Raw genomic sequence first — 18,886 nt, forward strand, 5'->3', positions numbered from 1 at the left:
GTGCCTTACCTAACAGCAGGATCTCACCACATAACAAGACATCTCATGGATACATACCTGAACTAACACCTTGGTGAAAATAGTTGGGGAGCAAAAAACAATGACTGACATTTTAACAACAGTAATATGGAGAAAGTCTTTGCATACTGCTGGCATTTTTAAGGAAACGCTGGGATAACATGATAATTATGAAATTCTAAATAAACTATAAACCCTGTATGGGGTTTACTAGCAATAAGGGGTAAGGTAACAAACTAGGAAAAACTACGGGGATTTTTTTCTTTAGCTTCTATTCACTTTACAGGTTTGACTTTTATTGTGCTCATACATCGTTTTATACACCAACAGCATATAATGACACCACACATGTTGTTTTACATTTAAGTTTTTAATAAAGGTGGTAATTAACAGACACAGGGACATACAACTGGACATATAGCTAAGTGGATTCCACAGAAATGAGAGAAATGGTAGTTACTGTGTGAAGAATACTGAAGAATGAGCATGAAGTACATTTCAATAAAAAATAAGGAAAGCAAATGAATCTTCTTTTTTTGTGTTTAAACTATTATGTAGGATGGACAAAATCAAGAGTAAACACAGACTCATCCTTCCTCTGCTGTTTTTCATGGTAAGATGTTCCCCTTCTTATATCAAGGCCCCAGAGATCTATATGTTACAGGTACTTCACAATCCACACAACTTAAGATCCCCCACCAGTAGCAGGTCCATCCACTGTGCTCTCCACTCAACTACTCACACTGCTGCTTCCTCGAATTCTTTCCCATTTACATCAGGTGACTCCATTACTCATTCCTACTGTCTGGCATCTTGTTATCCAACTCTGAATTTATAACTATTAATCCTTTCGATGCGATTCCCACACTTTATAATTATATTTTGGCTACTGCCAGACAATCTTATTTAGCTTAGGAAAACCTACCTCCCACACTTTAAGGGTTAAATATGTAATTATTTAAGGTTAATCAATAAAAGAGAAATTGTACTGTACCTGAGTTTGATTGAGCTTGTATATGCCGGGCTTGATCATTTTCTCTCTTGGATCACCAGTATTCTCATCTTCATAGTTGAGGCTTCGCCAAGCACGAGTTTTCCATAAAGGTACCTGTCGGTCCCTTGTGATTAGTGGTTCCCGTGGTGCCTTATTCTCTTTATCCATTTCACTGTTTGATCGTTCCACACGAGCAAATTTACTGCCTTCGTGTGCTAAACGGTCCAGGAACTCACGCTTACTGCTGATGCTCGTACTATCTAATGAAGCTCGACGTACTAGCACCTTGCCGCCTAGAGCTCGGTAATGAAGACCATCTGAGCAGTCAGAGTGAAGGAATGTAGCACCTTGATAACTTTGAACAGACTTCCTACTGTGAACACCACTTTCCCGCACTGAGGGCACAGCATCACCCCTTGTTGACCTGTTTGTTTGTCCGTTGGATTCACAACAATCACCAATATTATTGCTCCCACCACAACCACCACTATCTTCACAATCATTACCACTGTCCCCACCACTACCCTGTGCAGAGTTACCCACAACTTCTGTTCTTTTTTCGGACTCATCAGAGGGTGGGGAATTTTCCTGAGTGTTCTGAGGGGACGTGGAATCCTCACTGGGGGTAGGTGACATTGGTTTCAATATTTGCAAAGGTCGTGAACGTGGATGCTGTGACCACAGTGGAGGGAGGGACTTTCGGCGAGTGAGTCTAGAAGTGAGGCGTGATCGTCCATTGCTCACCCCACCCATTGTTGTGATGGAAGGGTCAGGTAGGAGGGATTCAGCAGTTAAAGTGGTATTGGGATCAAAAACGTGAGATGAGAAAGAGGTTAGTGAAAGACCTCCCATCATCACAGTTTCCACCACAAGAGGCTGGCCCCCAACCTCAGGTAAACTTTCCCTCCTTATAACTGTGCGGGGAACCAGGCGAGGCTGGTTTAAGGGCACAGAGTGTCTTCGTCCAAGTTGAAGTGATCTTGATAAATTTTCTAAGGATCCTAACACACTCTGATGACTATCTCCACTACTACTAGGAGTAGTAACCCCATCCACCTCATCTGGGTCCTCTTCTGTACCCTCCTCTGCCATTTGTGGGGAGTCCAGTGAGGTAATGGGGATATCCGTGGTCGTTTTCTCAGCAGCTTCCTGAGCGAGCTGCTCCTCCCACAGAGCAAGATTTTTATTCATGTTGTTTACCATGGAAGTTGATAGTTTTGTTCTTAACCAACAGTCCCAATCTTCAAATAGTGGTGAGACAACATGTTTGATGAATCCTGAAAATTGTGAAAGGTGATGAGATGTTTTTCCTCATAATAATTAAATGATTTGGTAAAAACAGAGTAAAATGAAGGTAAGAAGTACACCACACAGTTCATTATTAAGATGTGTGAAGCAAGAACAGACAGCTCAGTCAAATAACATTCTAGTTAGACTACAGTACAGTAATTGTAAGTGTTAAGAAAACTGTCAAAAACAACAATTTATACAAAAAAAATATTTTGTTGTTGAATTTAGTGGAAGAAGATGATGATACTGTAAATTCCAAAAAAGAAGAAAAAGCAAATAAGTGAGAAAGAAGAAAACAGAGAGGAGTGTTTGAAACTATGCAAGAATAGGAACTAAATGTGACTTTTTTACTGATACTGTAATTTTACGCATGTTTACAAAACAATAAATGAGGCCGTCAAAACCTTATCACCCTTCATGTCTCTGAATAGTGGCCTGTATCAGTGACAATAAAATATGTTGAGATTATGATCTGTTCGGTACATTAGATAAAAGTGTACAGTATGTGGAGTATTTACACACACACACTGTTTCACCACTTTCCTGTCACTGTTTACACTTTTCTCACATAAATCTCCCCTACAATTTCCTCTCCTTTCAAGAGGTCTCTGTTTCTCTTGTTCAAACACATACAAAAGTGGAAGAGAAGTACTGTACATACTACAGTAGATCGAGAAACATACAGGCAGAAATTAAAGGTTATACAGCACCTCTATATAAGAAACATACTCGAGCATGTTGGCACACTTTCTGTTCACAAAATGACCACCTCAGAGGAATCATTAAAAAACACACATTGTACAGCATGAAGGTTATTCTTTTAAGATAGTTACGGTACCAATGATTTACCCCATCTAACTCCTAACATTATATTTTGTATGATGATTTAACTGAATAAAATCTACTGCATCTATGTTTCTACTGAATAAATATCTATCACTCTTCTTTATGTTACATCTTCATTATATTCAAATATGAACATACCTGTTTGGATTTTGGCCACTGACATAACATAACGATCACACAATGAAGTGACGGGAAGGTTCAGCTGGCGTTCATAATCACCTTGACGATAAAACTCGTCACATATCTGTGAAGACAGGACATAATTATCCCCTGAAAAAACAAACACTTGCTACACCAAGCTTAAATAAAACCACCAAACTGTTCTCACCTAAGCATAGTGCAGTACAGTATAGTACCTATCTGATATCAAAGTACTGTACAAAGCTTCGAGTATCTCATTTACATAATTGCAGTTATACAGTACATAATATACTGTAGATGATAATGTCATTTTCAACTACGTAATTACTAAAAACAATGAGGTTTTTCAATATACTGTACTATACTGTAAAATTGGGTTAGAAACTTTACCTTGTAAGACCATTTCTGTGATATGTCCCAGGGTCGGCAGGGGTTACAAATGTCAGCACACTTAAGACCAATTTGAAGAGAGAAGTGGCGATGGTCTGGGTCCCTCATATCAAAGCTGTTAGCGTCCAAGTACCTCTGTAAAATTCCAATGATTAAATTACTCTCATACATACAAACCCCGTTTTTGTGTCACGAGATACTGTATACAGTAAATAATTTTCAACAATTATTCAACATCACTACAGACTTACAATGCATTGCTATTTGTGTGCTGAAAAAAATTATTACACTTCATAGTCCAGCATAAAAACCATGAAGCATTTGTAATCATGGAAACTTTTGTAATCATGGAAACTTAGTCATCATAAAGAGCAAGAAACAGTATGATTAATTTATGGTGATCATTTCTGGAGTATTTCTTCACATAATAATAACTTCATCCTTCTGTATGTAATATTTAAACAGACAATTCATGAGAACTTGCAGTAGTTATGGGTAAAATATTCTCTAAACAAAGGTACTAGTTAAGGCAACAGGTGGGTAGTGAGGATGATAGCCTGGGTAGGGTAGTGAGGAGTGGTGGGCAGGGCAGTTAGGGGTGGTGGGCAGGGCAGAGAGGGGTGGTGGGCAGGGCAGAGAGGGGTGGTGGGCAGGGCAGAGAGGGGTGGTGGGCAGGGCAGAGAGGTGGACAGGACAGTGAGGGGTGGTGGGCAGGGGATGTCAACAAAGTAATTCAAGTCACTGGAAGGCTTGCAAATGTACTAAAAAAAATAAGAGAAATTACTAACCCAAATCCAAATTATATAATTGCGTACGTAACATAAACAGTCTCTGAATAATGATGCAAACACAAGTCAATAAAACGGTATCCTGTAAAACTGATTACAAATATACCTTAAATTTTGAGAGAAACTCTTGCTGGCGGGTGATGTCTGTGGCCAAAATGAGAGATCTGATCATGTCCTGCAGTGATGAAACATCCTTTGGATCCCAGGAGTCTAATAATCCAGACTCCCAGAGGCAACCCATTGCACACCGCCAGTGATGGTTTTCAAGCACACTTAGGTTCTAGAAAAGGGGAAATGCACAGTCTCATCATATCCTGTTGAGATAATAAAAATGATATTCTTCTTTATGTTGAATGTCACAAACCAATACTTCAGTAATGCTTGACTGTTTCCTTCATACCTCATATCCACAAAACCTACTTGCAGGCTTTAGTAACTTTCAGTACTGTACCTTGTAAAGTGCAGCCAAATGATTATCTGTTGCAATAAGGAATGGCTGGTTCACCCCTGGGTGGTCTAGATCGTGACATACGGCAGCAACCAGAGCTGCCAGCATCTCTAAGGGGGTCATGTGCTCACGAATCTGCCAAATAAAAATTGCATGAGAAAGGTTGTAGATATTACACTTTACTTGTTTTCTTTTCTATTACCATCCATTACAGATGATAAAAACAGAGTAAGAGAATACAAACGGTATGTTACTTATTAAAAAAGGGTCATTTATTAAAAAATATATATTGTACATACATTACTGTAATTAGTCTTGTGAACAGCAAATATGAAGAAAGATTCAAAGTGGGGAAGGGAGTCTAGAGGGTCAAAGGACAAAGTCCTCGGTGTAGGGTCCACAGTAAGATGCAACCCCAAAAAAAAATATATTAAATAAACAAATAAAAATAAAACCTGACATATAAATTATTGATGGTAAAGCAAATATTTACACACATTTAATCTCCTCACCAATACCAACATAAAATTCACAAACAAAAATCTAATCGAGGGATGTCTTTCCTGACCTCCAGCCATGCTAGGTGACGTTCTTAACATTAGTCCCCTGAAGTACCACTGTAGGAGAAAATAAACCCCAGTAAAACAAGAAAACAGTGGGATTTCTGTTTAAAGATCAATGTGGTACATGCACAGTATTGTTTGTTATCTTCAGGTGTCTTATGGTGTTGCAAAGGGTTGATTGTGTTTCACAGGTAAGTAGTTATTTATATCTTCAATATCAGTTTGGACCCCCCCCCCAATAATTGCTTGAACTGGATCTGTACTCATATAAAAAAATGATTGCTAGATACAGTAAATATATGGTATTGTGCTGCTAACTAGGGTATAGAGAGAGGAAGGGAGAGTGGATGCTGGTGCCACAGATATGAAGGAACATAAATGAAAACAGAACCTAAGGCATAAACAGAGAGAGATATAAGGAATACCTTGTCTTCCTGAAGATAGCAATGCATGGCCTGGGTCACATCAGCTGCATGGATGGCATTATGGTAAGGGTTGGATGAGTGATACCCGTCCTCAATTAAACCTGGATTAAAAAGAAAACTACATCAATATTCTTCAACATACTGTACTGTATGGACAAATTATTTGTTTTAGAACTAATAAAGTGGAAATAAATTTTGACCTCACAAAATTCTTTCTTGACCAGTTGGAAGTTTCTTTTAGTCAAAGGTTTTACACGTAGAAGTTCAGGGACTGATTAATTGATATGGTGACCAGTTTAGATGTGTCATTAATTCTTAAATGATTTTTCTAAAGTGAGGAATTTGTGCATTTACTGTACTTTAGTAGTAATGTATGGCATTTAAAATGACTGAATGCAGTTCAAAACACCTAATAAAAAATAATATACACATTAATAACCAACTCCACAATGCTTTTTCAACACACAAGTTATGTATCTCTTAGTTTGTGTATTTCTTGAGGCAAAAAATATATGTCTAACAGTAATTTTTCTGCAAAATAGTTTATCATGATGTTTATTACAAGGGATGTTCATGTACTAGTCCAGTGCATATGAAGTATTAAGTTAAATCTAACATGATCCTTTTCTACAGTCACTATTACACTACTTTATAGTTCTAAAGTTCTGTTAACCTTAACATATTCTAATATGTACAGTATATAGTATTAATATCATTATTTAATTAATCCTCTCAATTTTCATACCCAATTTCTAGCAGTACAGAGTCTATCTACCATTAATTCTAAGTCAAAGAAGTACGTTGTAGGTAAGGTGTCAAGATACCGAATTTTCTATGTATGACCACAAAGCGCAAGTAAGAGAAGGTATAGTACTTACTAAAGCACTTCCAGACAGTAACTGTGTCAAAATTAAAATGTTGTATAAGACCATATTTGTGCAGAAGGTAGACGCACAGCACTGATACAGGACGACCCCCACACACGCTGTCCAGGGCAAAGGCATTGAAGCTCCACACGCCAACATGAGATAGGACACACTGAAATCACAAAAATATGAAGGCTTAAATAAAAATTTATATTTCATAAATAAGTGAGTGGTTGTCAGAGTCCTCATGACCCAATAAAGACAGTGTGGAAACATTGGTATACTTATAATTTTTGACCCTGGTAAGGCAGTCATTCTGTTGTCTGTTGGCAAGTACTGTATGGGCATGTATGAACTCTTAATATACAGTAGCTCAAAAAAGTAACTGCCAGGATCGGCCCAATGACTATCGAAATGCTACATGCAACTCATGATGTTCCGGGAGGGTTGACATGCAAGGCTGTGTGGAATATTGTTACCGCCACAGTAGGATAAAATAGAAGAGAGAGAGAAATAGAGGGATAGAGAGAGAGAAAGGGAGACAGGAGAGAGACAGAGTGTTGACAAAGAACTTTGCTGAGGTGTTAAATGTGAAACAGATGGCCCTCGCCTCTGGCTGTCTCAAACCCTGTGGGGTTCAGAAGATAGTCTCTAGCCGTCCAGTGAGCTAACAAGTCAGGGAGCTAAGTCCTATATTAGACCCGAAACACATAAGTTTTTATATGGTTTAACACCCTACTCTACTCAAATATATCAAATGTATTTGTTAATAGTGAAGGAACGTACGAGTGAATTAATTATCTCATATGCAACATATGTAATTTGTACTCTGCAGGTTTTGACCGAATAAAGAACAATCGAATCCTAGGTGCAAGGGTCTCATTATCCCACAGTCGCTCATTGGGCGGTTACAGTAACTGAACATCATATTAATTATGCCTAAATATATAAACATTGCATTACTTATGTTAAACTATACAGTATACAAAAGCAAATGCATGTCCCAATATCTATCATCTGTGGTCTCATAATGTTTCACACAGTGTGGACAGATACTTTTTTTTTAAATACTGTACCTGAACGTGTGTCAGTGTTGTTCAAGTCTGTTAAAATTTTCTCTGGTAGGTTATTTTACAAGCTCCCAACACATAGATTTTCCTTTTTTTCTGTACTAATACAAGTATCTTTTTTTAACTTAGGGCTGTGATCTCTATTGGAGCAAATGCCATCTGTCAACTACAAAAACGTATGGTACATTTGACTGAGTACAGTAGTCCCTATAAGGTATTTGTGACCTTCTATTAAATTGTCTCTTGCCCTTCTATAGTATAAACTAGGTAACCATAGATGTTTCAATCACTCCCAATAAATGGTTTAGTGGGCCCTCCTTTGGTAGTTCTCAATCAATTAACAGTCTTTAGTACTGGTATATCTTGGACGCCAAAGAGAATTACAGTATGTATAGTACAGTATTATAAACTATGTGAGTGAGCACCACATTATGTTTGGTCTGTCACATAAGGCAGTTTAAGTATAGTGCTCCCTCACTTAGAGTACTGCAGTTGCACATTACAGTCTTTCATACAAACTGAGACATCGTGGCCAGGGCTCCTACACAGTCAAACCAGAAATTTCCCAGTAAGATGTAAACATTTTCCTAGATTGAACATAATTTCCCAATTACACATGTGACTCAGTCTTAGCAATTTCTGACAGAGCTTGGACTTCCTTCATCTACCCGTTTACCTTTCCAGTTAGTCTTCACACACAATTCATGACTGTTTCTTCACCTAAGAGTAGGTAACTACAAAAATGTAACAGTGAAATAAGTATAAATAGTCAACAATTTAAACATTTTAACTTGTGTGAGTTTACGGGCCCAGTTCGGCGCGGTCTGCTTGATGGATTAACTGCTATGTGGCAGTGGATCACTTTGGAATTACCTAAGGTAGGGTAAGTCCAAGTGGGGTCACTAGTGGTGGTCACATGGGTCAAAGGTAAAGTCTCTTCCTGGTTGACAGACTGTCTCTCTCCCTAATACCTCATCCTGCATGCCTATCTATTTATTCTTGTCTGATTAGGTCTCTCCATGGGCATATATATATATATATATATATATATATATATATATATATATATATATATATATATATATATATATATATATATATATATATATATATATATATATATATATATATATATATATACACAGTATATCTGAAGATGTTTTGAATGAAGATGAAAGCTAAGGTGCTCCAGTGTTTCCCCTTTCCTGTGGTTTTATCGAAATTTATCTTGTCCATGTTTCCATTGTGTACTCTTTACCAGTCTTGACAAAATATACAAATTTCATTCTCCCCTTTAATAGCGCGCGTGCACACACACACACACACACACACACACACACACACACACACACACACACACACACACACACACGGCCAGAAGCATACTGTATTCGTGTGCTAATGAGTGTTTATTCATAACATGTAGGGTACGCGTACACCCATGTATACGGTACATACACATGTACAGTACGTAAACAAAATAATCTAAAAGAAGGATGCTTATTTAATTATCAAAGTTCCTTGTTGTATAGGGCCTATATATACAACAGTTGTAGTTTTATGGCATAATGACTTATCTTGATCAGTACATGTCAAGGTATTGTACTGAAGTTTTATAACTGGAAACAATTAATAATTAAATAATTACTAAATAATTACTACTTACAAAATATACCATACGTAGACATTATTAAAAACATTAGTACATGATGAAGAAAGCACACAGTAACTCACTTGTGTGGGTCCATGGTAGAGGTCGTCAAGGAGGGCTTGGTGATGCTGCTCTAAGCCTATCAGCCTGGTGGGTGGCTTGCGGCGGCGCCGACGATGGAGTGTCATGAACCTATTGCAGGAGGAAGTACCCCTCACCACACCCCGCAGGAGTCGTTCCTCTGCCTCACCCACGTTCATGTCCCCACCAACACTGCTGCTGCCCATCCCAGTGCTGGCCGCCACGCTGCTGCTGGCGCTGCCCGCCGAGTTACGCCAGGCATCGGAAGACCCAGGAGCTCCCACGCTCGGGGTGAGGGATGTCTCAACTGTGGCACTGCCCTTTACATCACCTGAAACATGTACACGCACATAATATACCTTACTGAAACGCAGATGACTTTTAAATATCAATAATCTAGCTGACATGTATACCAAATACTTGGGTCACTCCATCAAATGGGTCTTAGTGGCTGACCACACACTGTGTTGTGATTATGAGTCAACACTAAACATGACTCCATCCATCATTCACCCTTGTTAACTGTATATTCGGAGGGTTAACTTTCAAGCGATATGCCAAGTCAAGCTTTTGCTTCCTGTTGACTTGAGAATAAATTACACAATGGGCAATGGAATTCCCCTCCTCTGGGTAACATAATATAAAAAGTAAAAAACGAATGATTGGCTGCTGCCATGAGGGGTGTCCCATATGAGGGTTATGTGCGGCACTAGGCAGTGAGATCACGTGAGGTGAGGATAATGTATGTGTTGGGCTTCAGGACCGAAAACTTTGTTTGGAAAATAACCAGAAAGCGAAATTTTGCTACAGGTTAGGTAAGGTAAGGTAAAGTAAAGTTAGGTTAGGTTAGGTTAGGTTTGTTTGGGTTGAGTTTGATTAGGTTTGGTTAGGTTGTATCTTTTGGGTAAAACCCAAGACGCAAAATTTCATTTTCTGGTTCTTTTGAAAACATTCACAACGCGTTGTGGTCGTTTTCGGCCTTTGATCCCAACATATACATGTTTCATTTTAGTACTTGATTCTGAGACACGATGAACTTGGAAATATTTTACATTTTAACAACCTGGCTGAAATAGACCAATAGAAAATGCTAACTTGAGATGCTGGGGGGGGGGGTGGAGGGAATGCATCACCCTTTACATGGAGTTGAATTACTGTATTTCCTATATAATCACCCCCCCCCCCCTCCACGACAATATTAACGTAATTCTTAATAATACTGTACCATTGCAATTCCATCTTCAACAGCAACAGTTTTTGAACAGTTTAAAGACTGATGTACAGCTGTCTGAATAATTAATAAATCTACATCATCAGTTGCTTGTTTCATTGATAAACTGCTATTACTTATTTTTTTTTCTGATAGTTGATTTATAAATCCTGATTTGTTATGCTCATTTCCTAGTAACTTTTCCTGATCAACATTTGTCTCACATTGGAAGATGATGTGAGTGTTTCGCAGTAAGCAAGATCTTCGTTGCCTCAGCCTTTTTTGTATTGTGTCACTGTATCCATCGAAAACAATAGTTGTGTTTTTGCTGTACTGTAATGTTGCTGTAATTTGAATATAAAGAAACAAAGGCACTATATCTTCGAAACAGTCATTCTTAGAGAAAAAGTGCAGAAGATTCTTTTTGTAGGAAATTTCACACTCTGCAATTTCGCTCTCCACTGCTTTTGTCATCAGACCAACCGTTTCCACGTAAATGGCAAAAAACTAATTTGGCGGTCATTTTCCAAGATGGCGGACGGAGCTCAGGGTGGATTTATGTGGGGGAGTTTGATATATTGCTTCTACAGGTTTAGAGAACTTCCATACAGCTTTTTTATAAATTAGTGCATTTATTTAATTAAAATAAGCTTAATTTGACTGGACTAAAGAGCCTACTTTTATTTCGACTGGATTTGACAACTGAAAAAGGCCAAGGAAGTTTAGTGAACACATGTTATCAAAAGTAGCTTCAATGAAAACGCCCTCCATTAATGTCCTACTGGATGATGACAATAAGAAGCAGCAAGAAGCAGCCTGTAAAAGCCTCGTCAAAATCTTCAACTCGGTGAGCTACTTACTCAACCAAAGTCTAGCGGACTCGTATTTCTCGGTCATACAGAAGAGGAAGGAAACTTCTTACAGTAACTGAAGCTTCTGGGGCATAATGACCCTGATTTACGGTTTTATATGGAGAGAAAGACAAATTTACTGCCACATCATATTGAGAAAACTTGCAAGCGACATTCAACGGCATCAGATTTTTGCTGTCTGTGTTGCTGGTACCCACGATATCATTGGATTGTTTAATGTCTCAAGCACCGGTGATGCAACAATCTCAAAGATGGTATTCGATGTTCTCACTGGTCTAGGAAGTCACCCCCCCCCCCTTCAGTCACAACAAATCTGCGCCAATGCAAATGAATGCAATGTGAGTACTGAAACAAGGCTTTAAGTCTGGTGAAATTTCCAAGAATCATTATATCAGAGAAGTGGTTCATTCCTCCCCTCCTAGGAATGCTTACACCGGGTACACGAACACTTGAACAAGGACTGTTGTGATATATTGACGTTTTGAAATAGAATGTTACTGGTAGCTGCAATATCGTTCGGTGTAACTGCTAGTTCCACCCATCATAATATTTGGATTTTTGTTGATGGACTAGTGTGATTACTAACCTTGTTACGCGCTTAAACACCAAAGTTATCGAAGCGCAATAACATTATAACGTCAACGCTACTTCGTAAGATGTAGTTACAACATCTTTACAACATCCTGTGGAAGAATGTTATCTGAAATCCAGTGTTTGTCTCGTCTTAACAACGTCCTGCCGTAGGTAACGCTTCACCAACCCTTTAAGAAATTCTTACATCAGATCTGTGTGTGTGTGTGTGTGTGTGTGTGTGTGTGTGTGTATCAAGACTTCATGCTTACTTGAGCTACTAAAAACAACAAGCAACACACAATTGTGTGTTAATCAGATGACGACACTCCTGTGTTCCGGTCTATAAACCTTGCAAACATCTTACACCGCCATACTTTGCAACACAGCCTTCCCTCACGTGGCTGTGAAACACACACACACACACACACACACACACACACACACACACACACACACACACACACACACACACACACACACGCACACACACACCGCTGTAAATAAAACTTTTTAATAGACAACAGCTTATTGCTACTCACTAAAGTATATCATAACTACTAAGGTGTAGAACTTGCACCACAGAGAAACAAGTAAAGGCGTAATGCTCAGCGCTGTATACAGGAAATACTTATCGGCAATTTGTATGCGTTACTAAATATGCGGTTACAAGGGTCATACATTAACAAAATACGTAATTGCCGAAACTACATCGGGAAAATTAAAATTCAGTTTAGTGTGTGTGTGTGTGTGTGTGTGTGTGTGTGTGTGTGTGTGTGTGTATGTGTATGTGTGTGTGTGTATTGCGATCATGAGAATGGAGAGTTTAAATTTTTTCCTTTCCATTTTATTTCCATCATTAGTAACGTATTTATTACAGATATCACAATTCCTATTAATATGCCTGGTTGTTAATCACGGCCTGATTAAATGTAAACTAAATTACCAATAACAAACTTCTAATTAAGTGAAGATAAATCATGGACAAAAATCACGTGCACTCATTTATGGTCATCAGTGACTCATACCAAGCGGTAATTATGCTCAGTGACGTCATCTTACAAGAAGTGAAGTCAGTGAGAGTAACTTAGTTTAAGCTCGGATAGTCTATAGCCTCCAGTGGTTCTGATGTATTAAGCCAGAGGGCGCCACCTTACGAGAACATCTATGCCAAAAGAGAACACCCCAAAATTTTATATATACTGTAGAATGTGTTCATGCGTTTTGTTTTTATTGTTATATGAAATTAAAGGTATAGAAGACTAGTATAATCCATTTCATTACCGAGTACCTGCTGTGTTAGCCCTGCGAATATTTTCTGCCTTGTTTTGCACAACATTTGGATTACTAAATAAAATTATTGCAAGTGTAAGATGTCTTTATTTCGTTCTTATACTGATATCGCATTTAACAAATTATAATAAAAATCTGTACACTTAAACATCAGGGGGTAGAGAGGAAGGGGGGGGGGTCAGAACTGGCTTGTTAGAGGGCGCGGGGCAAAAAAAAAAAAACATTGGTCTCTAAATGCAATATTGTATTCATAAAAAAATAACTTATTCTTGAATATTTTCTCTAAATGATCAGTAACCAAGCCTGAGCAAAGGACCCTACTGGAAGCAAGCATCTGGCGGTATTGTTGGCTATCCTAGGTGGGTATACAAACCATTGCTTGTTAGCCATAGTCTGTAAGTAAATTGGTACAGTATTTGCACACCTGCACGGTCTATGTACACTGTATTCCTGCAAAGTTCGACACCACAACCGCATCCAGCCCATACGTGCACGAACTGATCGCTATAAGAACAGCCCAGTCCCAACCACTGTAAAAGTTATCAATAACTTGTAATAAACCAGTGTATTCACTCCCAGTAAATACTACTTCTTGCACTGTCACTATGTTGAAATGCACTGTAGTTTGAGCTTTTCCCCATCTAGTTATTATATATCTTATTTGTATCACTTATGTTACTTGTATATTATTTGTAATTCGAAACCCATTCCCCAAATATGTAACTGTATATTTTCAGCCTTCTGGCTGCCAAGCTCTTTCAATAAACCGTTAATTATTATTATTATTAAGTCTATATAAATGCTCAACTATATACCTGAATTGTCTACAGACATGCTGAACCAATTTTAAACTTGCATGACGATTTAACTTAATACTGTAAATATCTATTTATCTATCTATCCTATTGCCCAAACAGGGACCAGTTTATTTTGTGACTCGTGATTAACCCAACGAAGGATCAATAGTTTCAGTCATAACATAAGCGAAGTAAAGACAAACACAGCAAAATGAATGACAACAATAATACACAGAGAAATAATATAAATCCACGTATACCTATTTGCTTGCCATCTATCTCTGTGTGTTAGTCAAGCACTTACAGAATTATAGTAATAAATATAACACTCCCTAAAACACTTACCTACATTACAACACCACAGAGTTATAAAACACACTCGCTTCCATGACACTCGAACGCTCACACAAAGACAAACCAATACAGTCTGTAGCCCCTCCTCCAACTCTCCCACGAAGATAAACCCAGAGAACGCCACACACACGATGATCTCGTTATTCTCCCATTTTAGGTGAAGTGTGAATCCTCTTTTTATTTTATTTTAGTTTCAACGTATAGTATATTTCTGATAGGATGTAAATCATTGAGAGATGAGGTAGAATGTGTGAGGGGGGGGGGGATTGTAGGAACCCGATGAGGTAGGCAAGTTATTCCTCGATTCAATCCTTGGTTACCGAGTACACCCCGTGATCAAACACCGCACCAATGTCCACAAAATATACTAAATGACCGTCATTGTCCACATGAATGCACTGCGCTTCATTCACAGTCTACCTGAATAACACCACACAGTCATCACCGTCCACGGGAATATACAACACAGCCGTCACTGTCCCACAAGAACGCGCTTTACACAGCCGTCACTGTCCATCTGAGTGGGTCCCCGCCAACAGCCGTCACTCCTCACCCAGTTAGCTCAACCTGACGGCGTCTCCTTCACAGTTCCTGGGTTGGCTGGCACGAGCTCGCCAGGGTTGATGTCAAGGCTTGTTGGCGATGGAGAGACGAAGAGGAAACACACAATCAAAGGAAGGGAGATAAAGTATATGAATGAGAGAGAAAGAGAGTGACACGTGACACTCCGCCTCCCACTAGAATAGGTAACGAAGATGTTATGTATGCAGATGACATCACTCAAATAACAACACATCAAGGAAAATCGCGAGCGTTACAGGCCGACAACACCAGGCGGGAATTAGAAAGGGTAAATAATTATGAAAAACAATGGAAAATCCAAACCAGTCTCCCGAAATTCACAGTGATACCCTTATGCAGAAGGAAAACCCATCCATTAGTAACCAATAATGCCCAGATAGAATACAAAAGCAGAGGGACCCTCCTGGGCCTGTATATATCCACGACAGGTTACTCCCATCATGTCCACACCAGGAAGGAAAAGGCAAGAAGAGAGCTGAGAAAACTATACCGCTTTAAAGCGCTTCCTGAGAAAATAAAAACTCCACCTGGTGACATCATTTATCACACCGATATTAACTTACCCAGCAGTACCTCTTCATACTATGAGCACCACTCAAATATTAAAATTACAGGTGGTTCAAAATGAAGCCCTAAGATTCATCACAGGCGAAAAATACCCCTTCACCAGAACCACAGCCGAGATACATAGAGACCTGAGAATGAAACCCATCAACCAGTAGCTGCACACCCTGGCCAGCAGAATCTGGCAAAAGATAGAGCGATCAGAGCAAGAACTCCTTCAAAGACTCCCACCAGATAACGACAACAACCATACATGGTTCCCAAAAAGTTACCAAATCTCAAAAGGTCCATTACCACCCCAGATCTACACGGCCAGGCAATAGACAGCCTCCCTAGACCAACATCCGCCAGTAGGGTCGCCGGAATATGAAATAAGGCCCTTAAAACACCCATGTATGGGATAGGGTTGGATGTCTAGTGCCTGTACCGACAGACAATAACTAGCGCATGACACAACCCTAACACACTATTAACCCGCCCTCTCTTACCTCCTCCTAAATTCTTCACTTCCGAACTATAACTTCCTTCCCCCACCTCTAATCTTCTTTCACCCTCCTTTCTCTACAAAAAAAAATACCAAGACTTAATGAGATGGGAAGGAGAGAGTATTGGTAGGGAGAACGAGAGTGAAAGGTAGGGTCGAGGGATGGTGAAGAGAGAAGGACGAAGATCAAAAGAGAGAGAGAGAAACAGAAGGAAAGAGAGAGTGGGAGAAAGAAAGGTGGAGGGGAGACGGGAAGAGGAAGTGGATGATAGTCGAGAAAGGAAGCCGGAACTAACACGTTAGAGGTGTGTCTTGTATACTCCCCACACACACACGTATCGAGACCTTGCATATGACGTCAATAAAAGAGACAGTTTAACATATCATTGAAATGCTTATGTGTTCGTAAGAAGTTGTCGTCTTCAGTATTCCAGAGTAGCTATACTGGTCCTTGAAGAGTCATTAACACGCATTAGCCATGTTGAACACCGGGGTTACATTCTCACCCTGTGCTACCCCCAGCCTTCGTGTTACAGATTACTCCCCAGTTCCGACCACTTAGTAAACATTATCTGTATTGAGCCAGTAAAGAAGTTTCTTGACTGGGTAACAAATAGGGGGGGGGGGCCTCAAGTTGCACGCTGATTGGGTGAGAGGGTGGGAGATGAGCTTGGTTTAGGGTTGAGAGGTAGGCTGTGATGGGAAGCTGAATGGTGTGCGGTGATTGGTTTTCACTGTTCTCTAAAGACCAGCGATGATTGGTTCAGTGTCTATGACGTCAGTTGTTAATTGTAAAATCTAATTTCGAAGGTCGTGTTGGTCGTGTGTGTGTGTGTGTGTGTGTGTGTGTGTGTGTGTGTGTGTGTGTGTGTAGTCTAATCAAACCTAACATAACTTAATTTAATTTAATCGAACCTAGTCAAACCAAATCATACCTAACCTAATCTGATCTAATCTTACCTAACCTAAACTAGCCAAACCAAGCATAACCTAACTTATGTCTAACCAAACCAAACCTATATTTAGCTTGGTTAATTTGTATACAATTCCCAAAGCCTACAGTCATTATACTCACAGTCTACGTTACCTGTCAGATTTAAGACCCACTACCCGAGGGAGCTACTCATTAATTACAACACTTCTATTGTCCTTTTTTTCTATGCTCGGAACGTGTGTATGAAAGAGGCTGGTTATGATAGACACGCACGTACAATAAGGGGTAGATTATGATAGGGACGCACTTGCAGGGGCACTCACGCGTTTTTTTTTTGTATAGGAAAAAGTAATTACTATTGACCTCAGGATATCTCCTAACCTCAAGTGCACATGGCTTCAAAATGACCTCAAAATGCCCATGATATTAGCCAGATTTAAAACCCCTCAGCAGGGTGGGCTCGCCATGTTCCCCTACCCACAACATCTTGGACCCCTTTGATATTCCTGGATCCGCCCCTGAGTCTTGCAGAGAATAACACGTGTTGATGGGTGTGTACGAACAGAGGAGAGTAGTGTGTACCCTTCCGTTACGCCCCGACGCTCCTTGGTCGCTTCCACCTACACGGCGGTGAAAGTCTCAGAGTACCGTCTTTCTCGTGACCTGTTGGAGGAGGGAGGGGGGTGACGGCGAGGAGGGGGCAGGAGGGGTAAGTGGGAGTCGATGGAGCAGGGATGGTGAAGGTGGAGGAGAAAGAAGAAGAGGAGGAGGAAGGAGTGGAGAGCTGGAAAGGTAAGTAAGGTTGGAAAGAAGGACGATAAAGGAGGAAGAGGAGGACTTGAGGAGAGGAGGAGAAGGGGAACTGGAGATGATAGGAAAGGAAACAGACGTAGAGAGGAAGAATTTAGGAAAGGGAAACTAGGGAAGGAGTGTTCAAGGAAGGAAACAAGAGGGGAAGCCACGGAGATGAGATTCCCAAGGACAACGTCTATTATACACCATTTACATAACAAGGAGTCGAGACAGGAAGGAACAGTGACGTTTTCTTTGTATCGTCTCATCCCAAACTATTATATTCTTGTTTTGTTTTGACAACGCGTATTCTATATTAAAACAATTGCAAAAGTAAGACGGCGCATAAAATATTAATTACAAAAGAAATATAAACTTCTATCTCGGTTTTGGAGTGTTTAAACGTCCCAGATTTTGTTCTTTGTTGTAAAATCGGTCTCATATTTTTTGCAGCACATCTTGGATTACTAGATTTACCTTCTTCCAACACTCACCTACCTCGAGTGATATGGTGAAGACCTAACACACTAACTCACTGGAGGCGTTGATTCGGCACCAGGGTTGTTGATTTTTTTAAGTAAAACAATCTGGTTTATTTGATATAAATAGGATTTTCGCATTTCAATCATATTTGAAAACAAAAATAAAATCAGATCTTTTCCCTGGTTGACAAATTACTGTTCCCAGTCTTCTCTGATGGACGTGTTCATTGAAGCGATGGAGCCGTTCACAGAATAAGCAGCCAGACTTGTCTTTCTTTTTATGTCTCTGAATGCAGACTCTGGTCATGGTTACGAAGATGCTTAATTAAATCAGAACTTGGTGTTTGTAATGCGTGATGTAGCAAAGGTTTAAGAGATGAG

General features: G+C 39.6%; 1 protein-coding gene across 5 annotated transcripts in view; it reads right to left on the reverse strand.

Annotated features, from left to right (window-relative positions):
- Positions 1 to 18,886, reverse strand: part of LOC121858828 — a 64,056-nt gene that overhangs the window by 14,321 nt on the left and 30,849 nt on the right. For all 5 annotated transcript variants that reach the window (XM_042355463.1, XM_042355461.1, XM_042355460.1 and 2 more), the window contains exons 3-10: positions 9,574 to 9,902; positions 6,782 to 6,941; positions 5,904 to 6,004; positions 4,919 to 5,050; positions 4,574 to 4,747; positions 3,680 to 3,814; positions 3,287 to 3,392; positions 1,013 to 2,289 (exon numbers count right to left, since the gene is read on the reverse strand). In XM_042355463.1, coding sequence (XP_042211397.1) covers positions 1,013 to 2,289; positions 3,287 to 3,392; positions 3,680 to 3,814; positions 4,574 to 4,747; positions 4,919 to 5,050; positions 5,904 to 6,004; positions 6,782 to 6,941; positions 9,574 to 9,902 — 2,414 coding nt within the window. The remainder of the gene's footprint in view (positions 1 to 1,012; positions 2,290 to 3,286; positions 3,393 to 3,679; positions 3,815 to 4,573; positions 4,748 to 4,918; positions 5,051 to 5,903; positions 6,005 to 6,781; positions 6,942 to 9,573; positions 9,903 to 18,886) is intronic.

This window comes from Homarus americanus, unplaced genomic scaffold (assembly GCF_018991925.1).
Source record: "Homarus americanus isolate GMGI-L3 unplaced genomic scaffold, GMGI_Hamer_2.0 scaffold59232, whole genome shotgun sequence".
NCBI classification, from domain to species: domain Eukaryota; kingdom Metazoa; phylum Arthropoda; class Malacostraca; order Decapoda; family Nephropidae; genus Homarus; species Homarus americanus.